Raw genomic sequence first — 21,855 nt, 5'->3', positions numbered from 1 at the left:
AAAGATAATGTCAGGATGCCTGCAAGGCTAGAGTATGCTAAAAGCAAAACAAAAAGCCCTACCATTAAGTTTTAAAATTTACATACAGAGAAAGCTCTATCTTTGGAAATGTGGCTTTCATTGTTTCTTTTAAATAGCTCTCTAAGAATACCTTTAAATGGTTGATTCTAACTGGAGAATCTTTAGCCCCGTGCGTCTTTCTGCTCATAAATGACAATATTTATTTGAATTAAGGTGGTATCAAAATGAATGCAAGACTCCTGAAAATACTTCAAAGGTTTAAAAATCCACATTTCTCTTATTAAGTGACAGTAAATTAAAATGACACACAGTGGGGAAAATTGGAGAGAAAAGACATTCTCCCTAAGAAAGAGAATTATTGTTTTTTCCAAGTTAGCTATTTTTGGCACAATTTAGCGCATTGTTAGAATTTAAAATTTCTTAGCGTTTTTCTCAAAGACTCTTTTTCCTCCCATTAACATCTGACCATAGATGGTCATTGTAACGAATGACAATTGTTTTTGTGATCAAAGTCAAAGTACGTGGAAAAACACAACATGTTCTGACCTCATTGCATAAAAAATCTCAGTTCTCCAGTACGACTCTGTAAATGACAGTTTCTCAGGAGCCCATTGGCCAAAATGGATGATTGACACATCCATTTAATTAGTTTATTTGGTAGGGACAGACATACAGCGACGTAGACAAACTGAAAGAAAACAGCAGTCCCATGTTTACATCATAGTGCAATAGCAAACGCTAATTCGCAGCAGTTGTCCCTAGATGGGCTTTTAAAAATCATCAGAGCCAACATGGGCGATTACAAAAAAAATCTCATAGCCAACATTATTCATTTATCTCATGGAAATTCAATCGCTGTTAAATGAGGTAATGTGGCGTTGGAATATTCAACGCTGTATCCAAGAACCTAAAAACACGTCAGGATTCAAATCGGTGTGACGCAGAAACAATGAATTACGGGAACCCAGTGAAAATATCTACTCCAACATGGATTATGACCATAAAACAGCAAGGGTATGACTAAATTTATGCTTTTCGATACAGTGATCCCTAGTAGTATTCACCTCCTTGAATGTTTCACTGTTTTTGCTGCTTTTAATGGGACTGTATTATGTGTTTTCCAGGCACCATGATCATTCATAATAATGCAAAAATAAAATAGGTGGAGAATCAAACATAAACAGGATGAGATTATTGTGACATAATGTCATGGCTCTAAATATGCTTTTAGACTGTGGAAGAGCAAACCACAGTCTAGTTCTTGAAGCCAGATAAGAACTGGCTTCAAAATAAGACAACAGCATTTAAAGTGACAGTATGATATCTGTTTTTCAATTACATAATGCAATTTGATCGCACTGTCAAGTAACTATTTTAACTTGAGTTGTTGAAAAAATTCTGTCTATCTCAAGCATGACTTAAGAGAAATTTTTCTTTCTAATTCAATGCTGTGAAATTTGGCATCTGTCTCTTTAAAAACTCCTGCTCTTTCTGAAACTCCGCCCTCACAAAGTCATCACAATATGGCTCCTCTATTAACCCTTTAACAACACTTTACCAGCATTTCACTGAGAAGTAGCTCATGTAATGATGTGCAGTTCCACATCTGCTTAAACATGTCCAGTTCTATCACATGGTAATTGCTGCTGGCTAGTCTGAAGGAGCTGAGTGTGGAAAGTCGCAGCAGGGGGGTTGATCTGTGAGGCGGAAGCTCAGTAGCTTGGAAACTGCATAGCTTTGTCCTTGAAGGCAGAGCTAGCTGTATTTAGGAATTTTGCACAGAGTGGTTGCCATGGAGATAAAAGTATTTCTCAACATTACATAAGTCCAGGTATGTTTTTGAAGACGGAATAACATTACAACATGATGTAAAGCTCAAAAAAGTTGATTCTACATAATACTGCTCCGTTAAAAACCAAAATTTGGATTTTTTTTTCTTTTAACAAAAACAAAACACTTAAAAGTCAACGTCCTATCACTATTAAATACTGATAAAATGAAAAAAGAAATCATGAAATAAGTTTTTGCATTTAATAGATGCCCATTTGTCTGTAATCACAGCATGGCGTCTGTGTGACTAAGTCAAATCCAGCCATAAATTGCCTATTGGATCGAGGTCTGGGCTTTGACTAGGCCACTCAAGGACATCCAATTTGTTGTCTCCAAACTATTTCTGTGTAGCGTGAGCCGTATACTTCGGCTTATTGTCCTGCTGGAAAATAAGTTTTAAACAACTGCATGTTAGTAGGAGCACTCAGTTTTTATTGCTATGATAGTTTCACAAGCCAAGGAGTTGCATTTGGAGGAGTTTTGTCAGCAGATTTCACAATCAGTGGCGATGTAAAATTATTCTAAGTTGAACAAACAAAACTTAATTTGGGCAGGCCTTCTTATTTCTCTGTTATTTTGTTTAACCTACACTTGACTCCTTGAAGTTTAATTTCAAATTATACTGAGTCCAAGGAGTCCCATAAAATAACAATTAATTTTGATTACCAATTTCATTAAAACATTTGCTGTAGTACTCCTAATTGCAGTTTTTCTATTTATTTCAAGTGGGAATTTACACAAGCACATTTTAACTCGCCTTCAAAAATTAAACTCGTCTGCTAAAGATGTTTCTGTCTTATTTGCAAACGGTGGATACCATTATTTTTATTTTCTTCCCCTCTTTATGGAGTTCCAATTGCATTATGCTAAATAAGTTAGATAATAACTAACTGCATCACTCCAGAAAAGCACAAGATCCTCAATTTTCTTTATGCCTGAAGCCTTTCACCATTGTTTCATCAGACAATAATGTTAAGATATCACACCATGGATGTGACAGATAGTTTATTGAGATGATGAAAGTCAGAGATCATCTGACCTCTGGTGCTAATTAAAGGTGAGATTTTTTTTTTTCTCTTTGCCTCTTACGATCAATGTCATTTACTGCGCAGATCTCTAGCCACATAATTTACTGTAGTGCAATGATAATGATTGCACTCCAACCTTCAACTGTCTTTAGTCCCATCAGTCCCTTTACAGTTCTCACCTCCACACCTGTCTCACAAAGAGCATCCTCTTTACCCGCATTCAGTTCATCTGCACAACATACATGCTGATTGGTGGTGGAGGAATAACAAATAAAAAAAGCATCTGATATGCATATTTATATTTTTCCAATCCAATGCAGGTTCTGGCTTTTTTTTCTCTTTTTTTTTAAATATTGTTTTTAAAAGCAGGATGTCAGAGTGCCGAAGACGAAAACTGCATACGCAACAAAGACCAAACATCCATATTTATATTCTAATCAGCCGTTTGTTCATTAAACTTAAAGTGCCTCTCTTATGTATGAGCAACAAGCAACTGATGAGTACAAATTATTTTGTCAGTGGTATAATAGACAATTAAAATGAGCAACTGATTAACCTGATTCTTAGTGGCATAAATACATAAAACATGTGAGCAGTTGTAGCAAGCAGTCTGACAGACTTTTCACCGCAGCATCTTAATCCCTGAAACTGAAATTCTTAGAAGAATTTTAACTTTAATTTGAGTACAATATTAAAGTGATCAAAAAAGAGAGACAAATTTAAGAAGTAGTTGTCTTTAACCAAAAATTGCCCAGTGCCACTAGTAATTCTCATAATTAAATTTTAGGACAAATTTGTAATTATATTCTTTACAACTGTCAGTTAGCAACTGTGTTACGAAAATTTAGTGTTGCAGTCAGTGACTTCCTGTGCATCGCATCTGTGTGGCACACACACACAACCAGCACGTGGGGGTCAGGTGCAGTGATGGTTTTCTGCGTACCCTCCGATAACATCCAGCAGGTGCCCATGGAACTTGTGACATTTGTTTTATAATTTAACATCACCTTCCATGGTTTTGCAAGGCGACATGAAGTCAGCCATGCAGTTCTGTCGATGCTTAAGGATATGCAGTAAACCTTGTTGATTTTTTATAAAGGTCAGATAATGTTTAAAACATTCTTAAGGAAGTGTGAATATGCAAGTGAGCATTGATAAGGTCAGTATTTGTATACAATACTGTGGTTTCAATAGACCTCATTAATTTTGGAATATTTTATTCAATGAAGAAAAAGAATAATAAACGCAAATCTAGTCTCTGATTTACTTTACTCAAACCTATTTGAGAATAGTAAGATTTCACACTTGTTTTTGATTTTTTTTTTAAATTGTTTTTGTAAACAAAATCAATGATTTCTGATTCTACTTTAGAAGTGTTTGCAAGGAATTTTACGTATTTACACATTTATGTATGATGGTAAATGTTACTTCTAGTTACTTGCCATATCTATAACAGACTAAATTAAAATAATCATTTTCTGAGAAAACAATAATTTATATACTAGTTGAAGTCATTAAGTTTTAAACTTTCCCCTCAGTTGTGGATTTTGTTGCTTCATCTTTGAGTTCTGGTTGGTCTTGGTTGTGTGTCAAGTCACTTTCAAATAGCAGTCAGACTTCTGTGTTTTAATAACGTTTCAATCAAGGCTTAATTTTATAACTTATTCTTATGCCCTGTTTTAGAATGATTATTATTCAACTTCATTATTATGCAGCATTTTTATGGTTTCTTTTCTTAGTTTTTAATGTTTCTGTCCTTAGCAGTTTTTAGCTTCTTTCATCCTGTAATAGCTTCTTTTACCTGCAAATTATTTTACTTGCCTGATGTGGCATTTTTGTTTTCACCAAGACTCTGGCATCACAATTAGTAGTTTTATTAACGATGTCCCTTTAAAATAAATGTAATAGAAGCATTTTCACTTTATAGTTTTCTCTTTCTAAGGTGATCACTCTGAACTCTGTGTCTCCACTGGCTAAAAATACATATAATATAATACAATAGTCTGCTTCTGTTAGAGAGATGGATTGCATTGCATTCAGATATTTGTTGATATTCAAAAGTCAGTAAACTATAAGGGTTAATCCATCCATTTTCTAATACTCTTGTCCCTAATGGGGTCAGGAGGGTTGCTGGTTCCTCTCCAGCTACGTTCCGGGCGAGAGGCGGGTTCACCCTGGACAGGTCACCAGTCTGTCTCAGGTCAACACAGAAAACAGACAGGACACACAACCATGCACACACACACTCACACCTAGGGAGACTTTAGAGAGACCAATTAACCTGACAGTCATGTTTTTGGACTGTGGGAGGAAACCGGAGAACCCGGAGAGAACCCACCATGCACAGAGAACATGCAAACTCTGGGCCAGGATTCGAACCCAGGACCTTCTTGCTGCAAGGCAACACTGCTACCAACTGTACCACTGTGCAGCCCTTAAAGGTAATCTAAAAAGTATAAAACAACAGAAACCTTTACAAAAAAAAGACCTGGCAAGTGAGGAGTAAAGTTACTGAGGCAAATTAAATATCCAGAGATCACTGTTAGAGAACTGCAGCAATGTGACAATTTCATCACAGTTGAGCAATTAGCAATAGCCAAGGTCTAATATTTATAGCTAGCAGGTTAAGAGCTATATTTCAGGTTGAGCAGGACAGTTTTGTGGTGCTGTGGGTGGTAATGCCTCTAACCTTTCAGTAATTGCTTGTTGGCTCATTTCCTTCTATACCGTGAAATGTTGAATTCGCTGCCATTAAATTTACAGTCTTCCTACATAAAAATAAGAATATAAATTCAAAGTTTTCATATTTTCTGAATCTCACTAATATTAAGACCTAGTGACGTTCCCCTCAGCCTGAGCTGTGCTTTGTGTTTCGTGCTAATTGGCAAATGTTAAAAGTTACAGAAGAAGTAAAAAGGCCTGGTCAGTGTGAACAAATTGATCTCTGGTTTTAGCATTCAGCTCAAAGCCCTGCTGTGTTCAACTGCAGCATTGCAGAGACGGTAGCACAGCATACATCACACATAAATAAGAAACATAAATAAATCAACTTGATGAACCTAATATTACCCAGTCATATTATAAACTGAGAAAGAATTTTAGGTTTTAAATGATAATAAATGAACGATTAGGTCCAGCACCGACATTCTAAGACAGCAAGCCTCTGCACATCTATGTATTATACACACAGGCAACTTCTCTCAAACGTACGTCCAGTTAAAATACTTTAATCAACAAAGTCAGTAAGCTAGTAAACCTCAACTAAACCTGTGAATGTGTGTGAATGACTGAATGAAGTATCGTGAAATGCTTTGGAATCCTCTCAGCTTATACAAGTAGAGGCCATTTACCATTTAAACTATGAAGGAAAAAAAGAATATTGAAAATGAATGACCTACCAAAAAGAATATATTACAGAATATATTCAAATATATTCAATCCCCTTATTCCTATTCTATCCCTTACTGTTCCACATTGGGGAAATTCAGCTGTTGTATTAAAATACATATTCAAATATATATATATTTATTTATCAAAATGAAGAATATTCTTTACAGTAAGGGCAAAATTATAGCACAATATACTGGGCAGTTATCAAAAATAGCATACTGCGATCCAAAGGAATGTGCAACTGAGTGGAATTTTTTTTTTTTTATTTACAAAATGTGTGTGTAATTGTGCATTTAAAAACAGACTACCGTATTTACAATACATGAAAACAGATGTACAAATAGCAGCAGAAGTGTTTTTTTGGAATGAGTAAAACTGTGTTAATAACTGCATTTCATGCAGCTGAACCACTCCGGCTTCCTCACGCTCTTTCTCCCCATCGGTAAACCCCTCGTTCAGTGCCTTGCCAACTTTGATAGGATAAATGTTCCCTGATTTCAAAGCTGGCTGAAGTGGTGCTTGTGATTCCAGTTACAGTGGGGAGTGGAGATTCAGCCTCGAGTTTGAGAGTGTCAAGGCGAGGCCCAATAGATTTACTTTCACAAGAGGAGCATTACAGTTTTTGCCATGACACTCCACTTCATATATGTATGAAGCTTTATTAGCAGTTGGTTTGGGTTTATTTCAAATGTAATGGGCATGGGCAAGAAAGGGAGAAAGATGGGGAAAAGATTTAAAGAGAAAGAAGGAGATGTTAGAGAATCATAGAAAGAACACAAGTTGATACCCTTGAAGTGTGTCTCTCCACCTGCAAAAAGAGAAAAAAAAAATCAAGAAACCACAACAACAAGCATGCATATATAATAATAACACTTATAACATCACTGGGAAGATGTATTTAGTGGGAACCGCAGTCCAACTGAAAGTGCATCTGACAAACACCTGAGTCCAAATATGATTATGATAAATTGGATTTGCATTACTCCATTAAGCCCTCCTGTTAAGTCTTGAGGTCTGTGACTGTTGCAGAAGACATGCCTGTGTGGGAAATACAGTTTTCATTGTAGGAGCTTTTAACAGCTTGTGTGGCTCATTTGCCTTAATAATTAAACATCTCACGGACACTTAAAATAGCCGTGTCCTTTTCTCAGTGTAGCAACCTTCACACCAAAGACTGTTCATAACACGAACACCCAGAGTAAAATATTTGATAAAATGGCTGTGGCTTGATAAAGTTAATATTTAGCATCTCATATCTGATAAGTGTGTGTGTCTCAGAATCATTGAGTGTCATTGCCACAAGTTTGTTTCTATTACCATATGTAAAACTGAGTAGCCTTTGTTGGGCCATCTGTATTTGTTGGCTCACACATTTGGCAAGTTGAAATCAAACAATGAGTGGGCGCTTCAGGACTTGAGCAGACTTCCAGGCTGTTATCTTAGTTTTCCATTCCAACTGTCTGTGGGGGTCCTCACAGTTTGCTTAACTCTCAGAGGCCCGCACCAAACAGTCCTCTGTGTCTTGCACACACCCACTCATATGCCGTCTGTTTCCATGTACCATAATGCATCAAGGTGTTTCAGAAGCTGAGATCTCCATGGTAACCGGTTGCAGTGTTTGTCTTTGTTCGTGATCAATGTTTCAGAGGCTTCGGGAGTCTCTGGAGCCTTGTGCGCACGTGTTTGTTGTTCACTTGAGATGTCGGGCGCGAGTCTGCGGATGTGGTGTAGCTCTGAGGCATCCGCACAGGGAACCGCAGCACAACAGGGAGAATCCTGGGAGAGCCATGGAGCGAGTGGCAAGATGAAGAGAGAGGAAGTTGTCAAAGGAGAAATCCTCTGAGAAACACCTTTAATAAACCACTTACAGGCGGTGTATTGACTAGAGTAGTGAGAATCAGTTTAGAATGAGAGACTTTGCCATGTGAAAAGGTTAATAAATACAAAGGTGATCCATCCAGATATTAATGTAATCCTATTTCATGGTTATGCTGACCACGTCCCCACAATGATACATTCAAAATCAATAAATTAAAATATTACTGAAAAGTTCATTTATTTTGGTAATTGAATTCATTTTGCGGAACACATTAGGTAGATTAATTACACACAGACTGAGGTTTTCAAGTTGCCATTTCTGTTAATGATGATTTTCAGTTTACAGCAAATTAAAAACACAAGTTTTAAGATTAGGATATTACATCAGATAGATAATAAAATACACATTTCAATGCAGAAATGTGGGATTGATAAAAATAAAATAACTCCTTAAATATAATTCTTTAAAGGTACTATTAATCTGACAGATGTGCCTCATTGCAGTGGATATTCTAATATACTAACTATCATAGGTTATTAAAGCGCTAAGTTAGTAGTATTCATTTCTTTATTCATGCTTGAACAACAAACAAGCCTCCAGTCACTAGGTGGCAGCAGTGCTCATTGAGGCTGCCTGTTCAACCCAGTAGAATTAGATTTTCAGACCCTTCTAGCAACTTTTTTTAATCAGTTTTATTTGTTATTGGAGATTTGTGTGGCAAAATGCAAAAATGTAAATTAAGAAGGGTGTAAATTAGCTCCTTTTAGGACAGCGAATAGCCACTTTTCTTGCTGTATCTTACAAAATTATATCATTATAAGTTAAAAATGTGCTGCAGGTTTTCTGTGCTGCTGGTTTTGAATCGAGCAGAAAATGTTGCTCATCAAGCCTCACGTCTTGTTTTTGTAAACTCAAGGGCATCAAAGAGCTTAGAGTGAGTGCTGATGCTTTTAATGAGCAGAGAATTGTTCAATACATGACTGGACAATGAGAAAGGAGGAGAAAAGGACAATTTTGATCAAATGCAATTAACTTATGCATTTCTGTTTTTCTTGTTTGCGTTTTTATAAAGGGTAGAAGTAAGATTGTTAGTAAAGAAGTTTAGATTTGTTTTAATGTTTGCAGCGCTCCAATTGAACAACTGTAATGTTTAATCTAGAGTCGGTGATTCCCCTTTTTCTGTTTTGGCTCAAATGGAGGAAGTGTGACTATTATACTTTGCAGTAAAATGTGTCCAATGTATCTGCTCGTTTAAATTAAATGTCTAGAATTTTATAGCACCTATTAAACCTCACGCCTAAAAATGTTGTCAATAACGGGACTGTTCAGTCACTTATACCAACGCTTTAGTTCTGCCGTCTACATCCGATGCTCACATCATTCACCAGATGTGGCTGAGTTTCCCAAGGATACTCTAATGGAAGCGTTGAGAAAGTTTATTTCATTATTAGACATGAGCCACTGCTTTTTGTAGTCGTTGGGTAAATAACATTTCCAACATCTGAATTATGCAAGGAGATTATTGGGATGTTTTTGGAAAGTGATGATTTAAAAAAAAAAAAAAAAACTACCCCTGCTTTAATTTCATATTAATATTTATGCTGCTGTGATGCGGGTTGAGCTTTTGGAGCTGCTTTGAGTCCTGGGACATGCTGTCAGCTTTCAAGCCACTTGCTCATTTTTATACACAATTATGGCCAAAAAAGCATCCATATAGAAAATGGAAAAATCCGGATTAAGGTTTGCACATTGGCTCACAAGACTGGAGGACACTTTTTGTGTCAGTTTAAATAGGTGTCAGTTTAAAGACTTGCCACCTGATTACAACAAATCCTCTGGACTTTTGTTGCATATCATCCACTTTTTCCCTAATTTAATTTCCATAACTTTTTAATTTTATTCTGGAGGTCCCTGTGGGGATGGCTGGAGGAAAATCTATTACAGAAACAGGACATTGTCAGAGTTATTGGACTTAAAAGACAGTATCATCCAAAACTTTACAGTTATGCTAAACCAACCTTTGGAACAACAACATTTTTTTTTGTTTTCTCTCGTAGGTACACTGGTCCGTTTCTCCCACAGTTGTGCTGATGAATTCTTGCTGATATTCAGCTTAGTGCTGCTGCTGCTGCTAACATCATAATTCAACCCATCCGGGTTGTCTGGCACATTATTCTCCGACACAGTGTAATAAATTAATTGCACGTTTTATTTCAAACTCAAAGAAGGGATTTGTTAAAATTCTCTGTAATGAGACAATAAGTCTCATGTAAAATTAATCACCTTAGCTCGACGGTAATTAAAATTTTACCAGAAGTCCTCAGAAGTTCCGTTTTCTCTCATTTGAGTGGAAGCTGATTGCATTTATTTTGTGGGACGGAGAAACGGAAAGTTGTTCTGTCTGTTGCCTTTTAAACATTTTTACACACCGCATTTCCATACCCACTTAACCATTGTGCACTCAGCTAGCAAATGCCATTAGTTCAGGAACCATGTTCTCACCCATTAGAGGTTTGTGATGGGCCTCAGCTCAGTTCCCTGTTTCAACTTCCTGCAGTGCAAGTCGAAACAGATTTCCTGTGCTAATGCTGAGTGAGATGTTAAGTCAAATGTAAAAACAAAATAATAAAATAAACAAGAAAATGAAAAAATCAGACGAGGCAAGAGAGGCCACTCCAAACCGCACACATCTAGTAAGTAGATGAGTGACCAAATGTTGGCAAATCTTTGTCTATTGACCCTTTGCAACACTTAATCGTTCGAGGAACCATGATGGACAAGTGAGGGACGGAATATTGAACACAGTGACTGAAACTGTTTTCCCAAGTTGTTTTGCCAGTTTATTCGTGGCCTCTACTTGTTTAAGTCAAGCTAATTTTTCTGAACGTAACACAGCCGATCGGGGTTCATACATGGTGATATTTACAAAACTTGGAAATAGCTGGCTTAGAAACCAACCCATACCTTCTTCCTCCTGAAGTCTTGATCAAATTCCTGACTTTGCCTGAATTCACACCACATGATTTATGTCACTTTGTCATAAAAATCATTTCCTCTTAAACAGGAGAAACCTTAAAAATGTACAAAAGACGAGATGCTAACCAGTTTTTTCTGCTGTGACATCATGCGTAAAGGGTCAATATTCTGCTAATGTTGAAAGAATATTAGCAATTGCCTTGTTTCAATTAACTAAGAAATGAAATGATGTGAATAAACTTGTTGATGCAATAAGTCATTGAAAATCATGGAAGCCACGATTATAAATGGTTTATATTCATAATTCATCCATGATGCTAGCTCTCATCTATCAGCCAATCAAAGGAGACTTCGGCATCTTATTCAGGCGTTGGCGTGACAAGGCCCGCCTACTTTGGAGTGGCTATGTAACTATAATTTGGGGAAATTATAGTCAGCCATTTTACTGAAGAGCTATGGGTTCAACATGTTTGAATGATACACAACGTTTTATGAACTGTGTGATGCTGTGAGAACTCTGGTGGAGCCAGCTGTACATTGTGTGAAAAAACAAACCATCATCCTCCTGCTACTTCCTAATTATATATATATATATATATATATATATATATATATATATATATATATATATATGTAATTTTTCATCTTTTCCTTCTCTGTGTTTTCCCACAACCTGCGTGTTCTGTCTGATATAAGATCTCTGATACACTCTGACGCAGGACGTTTCTCAGATGTCTCAATATGTTCTCAGTGTGTCTTGGGACTCTGCTCCTCGCTGCATTGCTTTAATTACTTTATTTTCCCTCATCCCTTTCTCCTTCACTCCATCACCCCGAGCTGCTCCTCATTCCTTTTAATTAATCCACACAGACTTAGACACCCTTCCCCCTGCTGTGGTTGTGTATATACACACACACACACACACACACACACACACACACAACCAACTCCGTACAGACACACACTTGACGGCTCCCTTTAGACGAGCACAGCTTCGAATGATCTTGCTTCGTCTTAAAAGTTCTGGTGGAAACAGATGCCTGATGGTTTGACTTTTTTGTTTTGTTTTTTTTGTCTGATTTATTTATTTTTTTTCTGCAGGGCTCCAATGGAAGCATGCACCTCATGGAGACGGAGTTCTCCAAGACTCTGGGAGAAATGGTGACCCTTCACCTCCACCACCAGAAGAGCATCCCAGCATTCCTCTCTGCCGTGACGTTGGACCTGTTCAGCCGACAGACCACCTTCTGAAGAGTGTCACCTCTTAAATGGAAAAGTATAAAATTGGATATTTCATTTTTATTTTTTTAAATGACCGTGTGGCTATCATAGCTTTAAAATATGTATTGTGTGGAAATTGATGTAATGTGAATTTTAAAGTTTTTTTTCTTTTAATGTCTTTTTTTTTCTTCTATTTTCTCCCAAAACTCAATAGACAAAATTTCATGTTAAAGTTTTCTGCTCTGTCGGCCATTAAAATTCTCCCCCCTCATAAAAAAAAACAACTTTGGAAATAAAATGAATCTCTTATTGAAGTAACGCAGTCTCACACTGAAAATCCAGGAGTAGGCACAATTACTATGAAGATTTCTTTGTAATGAATAAAACAAATAAATATCATTTTGTTTCTACTTGACTTTATTGATTAGGAGCTTCAGATTAGCACACTGTGGCTACTGATGTTTCAGTATGCCAATAACCACAGCTACCCTCTCATCATATTTCAAATTCAATCTGCGGTCTGAACATAATATATGAGTGTGTGTGTGTGTGTCTTAAATCTGCCAAAATCTAGTTTCACTGTATTTAATTAGAGCAGGCGGCTCCATTTGTTCAGGCTGGGAGTATTTGTGTGGTTCTATTGTCCCCAAAGCAGCAGTATGCCCGTTGATTTAGGTAAGCTGCTTATTTCTTTTTTTATTTTTTCCTCGTCTCTTTCATTACTGTTCTCAACTGTTATGAATATATGAAAACATAATCATGATGCCAAATCATCACAGGACATGTGAAGTCAGAGCGGGGTGGAGTGTGAGATACATGGTAAAGTGTTAAATGAACTTCTTTTTTAATAAAATAAAAAGATAGCTTAAGACAGAGTATAGAGTTGAGTCACTTATCTTGCTGTCACTCGAGCACCATGTTGTCTGATGTAAAGTGTTTCATGTCTAAAGCAGCAGGTTGGTTTGCTTCGTCTTCCCTCCAGACACGGTGTTGTTGTTTTCGGACACCTTCCTATTCCTCCATCTGGTTTTCCTTTGACAGCTTAACCTCGTGGTCTTAAGAGACGGGAGTCTTCTGGAGCTTTTTCCCTTCAAATTGCAAATTATTTTTGTGTGTGTGTGGAAAGTGACGGTACGGCGAAACAACCCTCGGCTTCCCCGCCATCCGACCGTGACGTCAGCCACGTTCCTCCGGTGCTTCGCGCTAAAACAGCAGGAAGGTTTTAAACACACACACTTTCTACAGGGCTTGTGAAGCCGTTTGTTTATTTCCTTCTCAAATGAGAGCTTTATTTTGTTCCAGCACCAACTGCTTCACAGAAAATGTCACCATGGAGGTCGGAAGGATCATTATTACAAGTTGACGGCTCACAGGAGCAGCGGGTAGGTAGCCTTTGTGTTTGACATTTTGTCATTTGTTGAAACTGGAATTGCCTCCCGTTGTAAAACAAAGAATTAGGATACTAATTGGGTTTAAATGAACTGTGAATAATTGCTGTTCTGGATTCTGTTAACGATGGAGCTCCAGTATAAACATGAGATGTTAAATCTTCAGGTAATAATGAACACAGGAGTTTAAACAAAATACAAATAAATAAAATAAATAACTCTTTCAACGAAGATTAAAGCAGGAAGTAAAACCAATAATATAAAACATCCAGCTGGTACATCCATGAGAAAACATTTTTTCATGTGTTATAGTTCGTATTCAGTAAATCTTTTTCCTGGGCTCTTTTATTTGTTTACCACTCAAATTCATTTTTGCCATCTTTGTGAACTTTCTGCAGCTCTTAACTAGGGATCACACTTTGAAAGAGATGAACTATCCAAATCTTTTCATATCATCTGATATTTACCTCTTGTGATGTTAGATCCTCCATGTGTGACTTGATTTTAATTTTGGAAAGTCAAATATCAGTCGGTTAAAATTCGAAAGCAGTTTTCTGGACTTGGAAAATTATTCCTGTAAGAAATGAAATATTTAAGTTTTACAAACTCCCACCAACTGTAAAACACACTTAGACATGTCAGCCAGACATTAGGAGATTTGAACAAAACATTTTTATTTTCAGTCTGAGGTGCTGTGCTTCAAGATGCACGTCAATAAAAAGTCATGAAAGAACAAAATGATGGTGGAAACCTGATTTCAGTCGTAAGTGTGGTCCTTCTCAGACCGTGTTTTGGTATCGGAAGTATTTCCACTGGAGCAAAATGTTTTCAGTCCTACAAAAGCATCTGTTTTACACTTAAACTTATTAACACCCAGTAAAACTTCACATTTTGTCTTAATGCAACCTCAAAGTGGAAGGAAAGTATATATAGATTATAAACTAGGGCTGATCTATGAGGCAAGTAGAAAACTGCAGCTCAGAGGAGGAGCTTTGTCCTCGAAGGCGGGGCTAGGTCCACCCAAGTGTTTTGGAGTACTGAATGGTTGCTATGGCGATTAAAGGATTCCTCAGACATACATGAAAGAGTCAAAGCAACAAGGCAAGAATATAACACGTGTAAAGCTCAGAAATGTTGATTTTGACATAATTCTGTCCCTTTAAAAGATTATAGAAGTCTTTAATCTTGAACTGAAAATCTATATATAAAAAGAACTTAAGAATCAAGAAATGTTTTTTAGTGTGTAGGAGCTGTGACTGAGGTAATGCAGTTCTTTGTTGATAGTATGTTAATACCTTGACTTTGTGGTTTTGATCCAGACGTTGGTTTAATTTGTACACGCGTAGCAAATTCAAAATAAATAAAAGCTACATCTTGATTTTTAAAACGGGTAATTTCCATTTCTTTACTTCTTAGGTTCTTAAACTGCTATCTTTTCTTTCCTTCCCCTTTTCTCTCTCTGCTTTTCTCCCCCCTTCCTTTATCTTTATTTCATCACGCCATCATCTCCGAGGCGAAAACAATTAGTGCGCCCCCTATATCTCATTAACTATAAATGAGGCGTCGGAGTGAGCTGGCGAAGTCGCGTGCCTCGACTTCAGAGCTCCTTGCTGTACGTCGGATTTTCTGCAAACACTGCAGTCCTCGCAAAGCTGTAAACAATCCACCCCGACAGGCGAGTTTTAAACCTAAAATATGCAAAGTCATTTCAAGGCAGAACGGAGACTTCCATGGCAGTTCTTGTTGTAAAGGGCAATCACTTCTTCTGTCATTCACCCTCTGTTTAAGGAAAAGAAAAAACATATTGTGATAAATGGCGCCTGCTGAGAGGAGACGTCCCCACCACAGACACGAGTCTCAGAAGAGCTTATAGGACGGGAAGAAATCAGAGACACAACCTGTCACCGCGTTCTTTTATCTCTTATCCCTCTTTACTTCCTCATTTTAACTTCCTCACTGTACTTTCCACCTGCCAGCCCACGCTCACTGAGGACTCCCTGTTTTATTTCTCTCTTAAGTGAGTTTTTCTTCTCCTGCTCCCACCCGTCTTCTGTCCTCTAAAGGCCCAACAGAGAAGATGCAGCTGTCACATGTTGGTTCAGATCTGGGTTTCGTGGGGTTTCCTAGCAGAAAAACACGGTAGAATACTGCATTCTCTAAGTTCCTAAAGTAAGATGCAATGCTTCAGCAGTGCAAACTTAATGTTTTGTAGCATTTATTTTTTATAGCTTTTTCATCAACATCTGTTCATACCCTCACCTTTTAAGACTCTGATGATTAAAATGTCTTTTTTTTTTGGTTGTCTACATTCAATAGGGTCAGATATTTTTCTGTTCCAGCATCATATCAGTCGCAGAAACACTTGAAAGTCATCTCAGTTTCCAGAGATGATCAGTCACAGTGGGGTTGGCTCTACAAATAATAAAAAAAGAATCACAGAGAACATAAAGTTAAATGTTCAAAAAGCAGCATATAATGCGAAATTGGAGAGGGGAAAGTAGCAAAGTCAAGAGAAATGCTCAGTTTGTCCTCCAGCTGTTCAGACATACAGTATATCAGTAAACCCATCAGAATAACCTGAGGCACTCTGACTACAGATTTGATCAAAGAGGAAGATGTTAAGGTTTTTAGCCTTTCAGGTAAATGTCTTTCGTTGAAAACTTCTTTTCCACTTGGCATAATAAGCTAAAACTGACTACAGTGTGTTGTTTTGAGGATTTAATTTAAATGTATTTATTTGTTTTCATATCTATCAATATGATTAAGCTGAATCACATCTGATTCTGTATGTGAACTGTTGTGAATTGGCGTTATAGAAATAAACTGAAGTGCACTGACTCGCCAACCTTCCCATTTTCCTTCTGGTGGATGTTAAAATAAGAAAAAAAATCATGTAACATGCCAAAAATTTGAATGGTGATGCTTATATATCTGCAGACATCTTGGAACTTCAGAATCAGAGTCGGCTTATGTTTGCGAACCGGCCTTGACTTGAGTTTTACAAAGGAGCAATGTAGATTTTACATGTTCAGCTGTAATAACTATTTAAACCAAGTGTAGAAACACATCCAGACCTGAGGGTGTTAAAATTTTTTTTTTTAAAAAGCTGTCAGATCATTTTAACAAACCATCGGTGCAGCTAAACTGATGTGGCAGTGAAATGAGAAACAGTCAGCTCTGCTGCAGCTGTGTCAGTAGGAGAGTGGTCATCTTTAATCTCTGTCTCCGTCGGATGTCAAAGCATCTTTGGGTAGAAGAACATACGCCTCTTTACTCATACGTGTTTAATTTTAGATCGACAGAGCTGTATATACGGAGCGCAAAAATATATATGTATATTTATTTTAAAAAATATTAATCTACATCTCGCACAGTTTGTTTTTTTAGTTTTCATTCACACTGGCAGAATTAAAACTTGGTACTCAAGTTTTAATTCTTAATCACAGGCCTTGAATCAGTTTATATTAAATACAAAGTTCCTTACATCAAGCTTTGTGGGAAGGATCGAAACAAAGAGTGCAAGTTAAATATTTAACTATGTTTAATTGATGCGTGGAAGTGAAGATTCACAGATCACACTTCTCTCTAGTCCAAATAAAGTGATATTGTTAGAAAGCATAATATTTCTTATCATAGTGAGAAGAATGATTAGCTGCACATTAATTCTGCCCATTCTACCCCGTTGAGAAACCGAAGCCTCAGGTCCGTTTCCTGAATAGTCGGGTCAGGAGACTCCAGGCGCCTTTGGACTAAAGATTTCTTAGAATGTTCACCAGTTTGTGAATGGCTGTAGCAGAATACGGGATCACTGCCCTCTTATTTCTACGAAGAAGAAGATGAGAAGAAGTCGTTGGAGGATGAGGGCCCAGCATGATATTGCTTTTTAAGAACTCATTGTGTGAACAAACTTCTTCACGTGTGATTTTAATTACGTTTCTCAAAAGTTTTGCACAGATTTGTAATGGAAATGCGGGTAGAAAAGGAAATGACTCGTGAAACTCACAATTAAGAATTTTCAGATGAATCCAAACGGAGTGAAAATGGTGGTGATGAAACCCAAACAAAGCAAAGTGATGGAGACCCTTAAGACACCTTGAACATTACCTATTAAAATCAAAGATGCAACTCAAACAACTACTGATCAGAGTAACAGAGCCGTATCCAGAGGAAAGTAAGAAAAATACATTTTCAAAGCTGGAAACCAAAGGGCTTGGGCCAAACAGAAGATTTTCCGACAGAAAACATAACATCTGTGTGAGCTGTTATGTTCACATCTGTGTCATAACACTCATAACATAACAGTTTGTTCTTCACTTGAAGAACAAACTTCAAGTGCATCAGATGGATGTCAGAACAGCTTGAGTGCCCCAACTGAGGAAGACAGACGGGGCATTCACACCAGATCGCTCCAAAAGCAGGAAGTGAGCTACAGCACAGGGCATTCTGAATCAATAGAACCAAAACAAATGTGCACCAGAGGGAGAAAAGTCTCATGGTGTCCTAACAAAGACAAAAGAAAAATCCTTCAACTGCTGAAATCTGACACTACTCCATATTTGTTTACATTTCATGAAGAAGGAAGATGGCGCTCATTTCTTCTTCAGATGATTTAATGTGGTTTCTTTCACTAGTTCTTGGTTCAGCGCCCCCACAGGTGAGGGGAGGGAACAGTTTTCTTTCCAACTAATTTGAGTCATTTGACCCAATGCAGTGGGAGAGAGAACCACAGCTTTTTTTTTGTCCAACCTGTGTGGAAACCTGATAGACTCTGAATGTTGGAACCTGGAACAGCCCAAAGGTGCAACGTCATCACCAAACGTTAAGACCGGCTTTGTTTAGTCAATGACTCAGTGATGTCCAAAACCAGCGATGCTGAAGGAGTGGATAGTCTAATTTCGAGTGGTAAGTACCTAATATGTAATAAAAACTGAAATCATAAAGCTATAAAAGATCAGACATTCAATTACCAACTTAGTTTTATTAGAAAACTGAAAAAACGTTATCGATCAATACTCGCTGTTCCGGCTGTTGATTCATGTGTCTGAATTGGATGGTTTGGTGCCCGAATGTGGGGCTGTGACATAGACAACACATTTATAACCAACAGGAACATTCAAATACAATAACCACTTACAAGCCTAGTGAGGTCAGAACTAAAACAGTTTCAGACCAAATATTGCAGAATTAAAGTTTATAAAATGTCACAATTCACACAGTAACGTAAAGGCGGCACTCTTAAAACAGCAGTACAACGTTTATGAAAAATGTTTTTATGTTTACATGTTTTCTGTAAAACTGTCATTTTGTTTTGACAGTATAGCAAAAGACAGCAAATCTGTGAAATGCAGAAACAGGAGAGTGTTAGCGCTGTCAATCAAGCGTGTGTACATGCTGCTCAGTCTCTTTCCTGCTGCTGTAGAATGTTCCTGACAGTAAAGCTAGTTGCTGATTAGCTTGAATGTTCATGCTAGTTAGCATGGCCACCAATGACGGCAGATAAAAGGTTTTTTTGTAAAGGTAAAAATCTGCTATTAGCACATTGAGCAGCATGTACAAGATGTTGATTAACAGCACTAAGACCCTCCTCCTGGCTCTGATTGGTTGTTTTTGACTGAGTGGTGCATTTCTGCAGACCGCAATAGCAGCTCAGGGAGGAAATGGAGGAGCTCGTTTTTTATGGACATTATCTGTCTAATAATCTTCTGTCATGACATGGTGACAGTTTTAATAAGTAAATAGAAAAACATATTTTTCATAAAAGTTACATATAATGCAGCTTTAAGGCCCAACCTATGTATTGCATCTGCAAAGAAATGTGATTTTTGGTTTTCTCTACTCTTTAGAGAGAAGCCAGTTCTATTCATTCCCACAGTAAAGAGGCAGAGGTAACCAGCTGACCTAATATCTCATAATTCATGTTGTTTGCCTCTCAGCCAGGCTCGACCTTTCCACAGTGTTCTCTTACTTAGTCTGTACGTTATTAATGTCGCTGTGGCTGTGTGTGAAGCTGTGTGTGAAGCTGTGTGCTTCTGTTTTGCGGAAATAAAACACACACAAAAAAACAATGGAGGCCCTGATTTAAGCCGGTTGCTTTTAATATACATTATCACAATGGTTGAGAGCTTTCCTACTTATTTTCCTTATCGTCATGCTTTATCAAGTTGCTTCCCTCTACAGCCCAGCCCACATTAATTTGTGATCTCAGAGAAAGAGACAGGAAAAGAGAGTGACTGATTCCCTTTTTTTTTTTCAGAAAAAAAAGGTTATTTCACAAAGAGTAACTCCTTGGGGCTCTGAGAGAAATCAAAACTCTGAAAATGAGCAAAGGCTGGTCCCTCCGTCCTCTTTTATCTTCCCTTGACTGTTTTCTTAATATGCCATTTCTTCTCCTTTGTCATTTTGTTCTTCTTCTCTTTCTACCTTCATATATCTGCCACCGTCCGTCCCTGCCGGAGGACTGCACAGTAAATGCCATGTGGCAAACGAAGGATGGGTTATTGTTTGCGCCCGGGGAGAACTATTTGGTACTTGAGAAGCCTGATATAGTTATAGTGATAGAACAGACAAGTCAACACACACACACACACACGTAAATTTAAATATACAACTCCATTTTCAATGAGGTTGGGACATTGTGTAAAACATAAATGAAAGCAGAGTATGATGATTTGCAGATTAATTTCAATCTTTTGCAAATATTCACTTTTTTTGAATTTGATGCTGGCAAAAAAAGATACTGTGAAAGGCGAGGGATGCTCTAGAAACACTTGCTCGGTGAACAGGTTAACTGGAAACAGGTGAGTCTCATGGTTGGGTAAAAAGGGATCATCCCTGAAAGGCTCAGTCGTTAGTGATCTGAATGGGTCGAGGTTCACTGGTTTGTGAACAGCTGCATGAGCAAATAGTTTATGAAAATGCTTATTAATGTATAGTAGAAAGACATTTAGGGACTTCATCACCTACAGTCCATAATATCATGACATTTAAAAAATCTGGAGGAATGTCAAGTAAGCAGTAAAGCCAAAAACCAACAATAAATGTCCGTGACCTTTGACCGCTCAGGCAGCGGCACTGTATTAAAAGCCGATATTTTTCTGTAACAGATATAAGTACATGGGTTCAGGAACACTTCAGAAAACCAGTCTGTCTCTCTACATCTACAAGTCGAACCTCTGCCACACAAAGCCATACATCAACAGCTCCCAGAACCGCTGCCAGCTTCTCTGGACCAGAGATCATTCAAGATGGATTGCTGCAAACAGGAAGAGTGTCCTGTAGCTTGACGAGTCCACATTTCAAATTGATTTTGGGAATCGTGGCCGTTGTGTCCTCCAGGCCACAGATGGACAGATCTGTCTGGATCGCTACCAGAACAAAGTTCCACTATCTGTGATTCCACCTCCTGACTTGCCATGTTTTTCAGAGTCATCCCTCCCTGACGATGCCAAGCCACAACCTCCACGTGTCGCAACAGTGTGGAGATTGTAGTATTGGAGAGCCGGTACTAAAACCTGCCTCACATTGAAAATGTGTGGCGCACTACGAAGCGCAAAAATACAAGGGAGATCCTGTTGAGTAACTGAAATTGCATGTCAAGCAAGAATGGAAAAATAATTCCACCTATAAAGTTTCGGAGTATCTTCAGTTCTTGGAAACTTATTGAGTGTTGAAAGGTGATGTAACAGTGGAAAACAATGACCCAGTCCCAACGTTTTTGGAACTTACTGCAAGCATCAAAGTCCAAATGAGTGAATGTTTGCAAAAACTACATTTGAACATTAAATATCAGCTGCATTTCCATTGAACACATAATAGTGCAAAGTCACATTTTGAAAATAAATATGCCGATTTTGGAAAAAAAAAAAAAAAAGAAAAGCTTTTTGAACTGGTTTTAGTTTTATTGGAAAGAAAAAATAATTTTATAACCATATCAAGATTGACTTATGACACAAAACTGGAATAAAACCCTTTTTCTCACGAGTCACAACCGGATGTTGCCACTGGCACAAAGTCAAAGACAGTCATGGAAGATTGTGGTGCGGCATGTTTTTAAATGACATATCATGTTAACAAATTTATACACGTGTGATTTTTAATAAACGTTTTTATTCACAGCAATTGCAAAATTCCGTTTTTTCAACATTAGTGGAATATTAACAAAGTTCTGCGCACATTTGTAATG

General features: G+C 37.6%; 1 protein-coding gene across 1 annotated transcript in view; it reads left to right on the top strand.

Annotated features, from left to right (window-relative positions):
- Positions 1–12,684, top strand: part of mad1l1 (mitotic arrest deficient 1 like 1) — a 44,362-nt gene extending 31,678 nt beyond the window's left edge. Inside the window, exon 18 of the mRNA XM_044115695.1 lies at positions 12,166–12,684. Coding sequence (XP_043971630.1) covers positions 12,166–12,315 — 150 coding nt within the window. The 3' untranslated portion in view covers positions 12,316–12,684. The remainder of the gene's footprint in view (positions 1–12,165) is intronic.
- The last annotated feature ends 9,171 nt before the right edge of the window (positions 12,685–21,855 follow it).

The sequence above is a fragment of the Gambusia affinis genome, linkage group LG04 (assembly GCF_019740435.1).
Source record: "Gambusia affinis linkage group LG04, SWU_Gaff_1.0, whole genome shotgun sequence".
In the NCBI taxonomy this organism is placed as follows: domain Eukaryota; kingdom Metazoa; phylum Chordata; class Actinopteri; order Cyprinodontiformes; family Poeciliidae; genus Gambusia; species Gambusia affinis.
The sequence above is the reverse complement of the archived record's forward strand: the minus strand, read 5'-3'. Positions and strand labels throughout refer to the sequence as shown.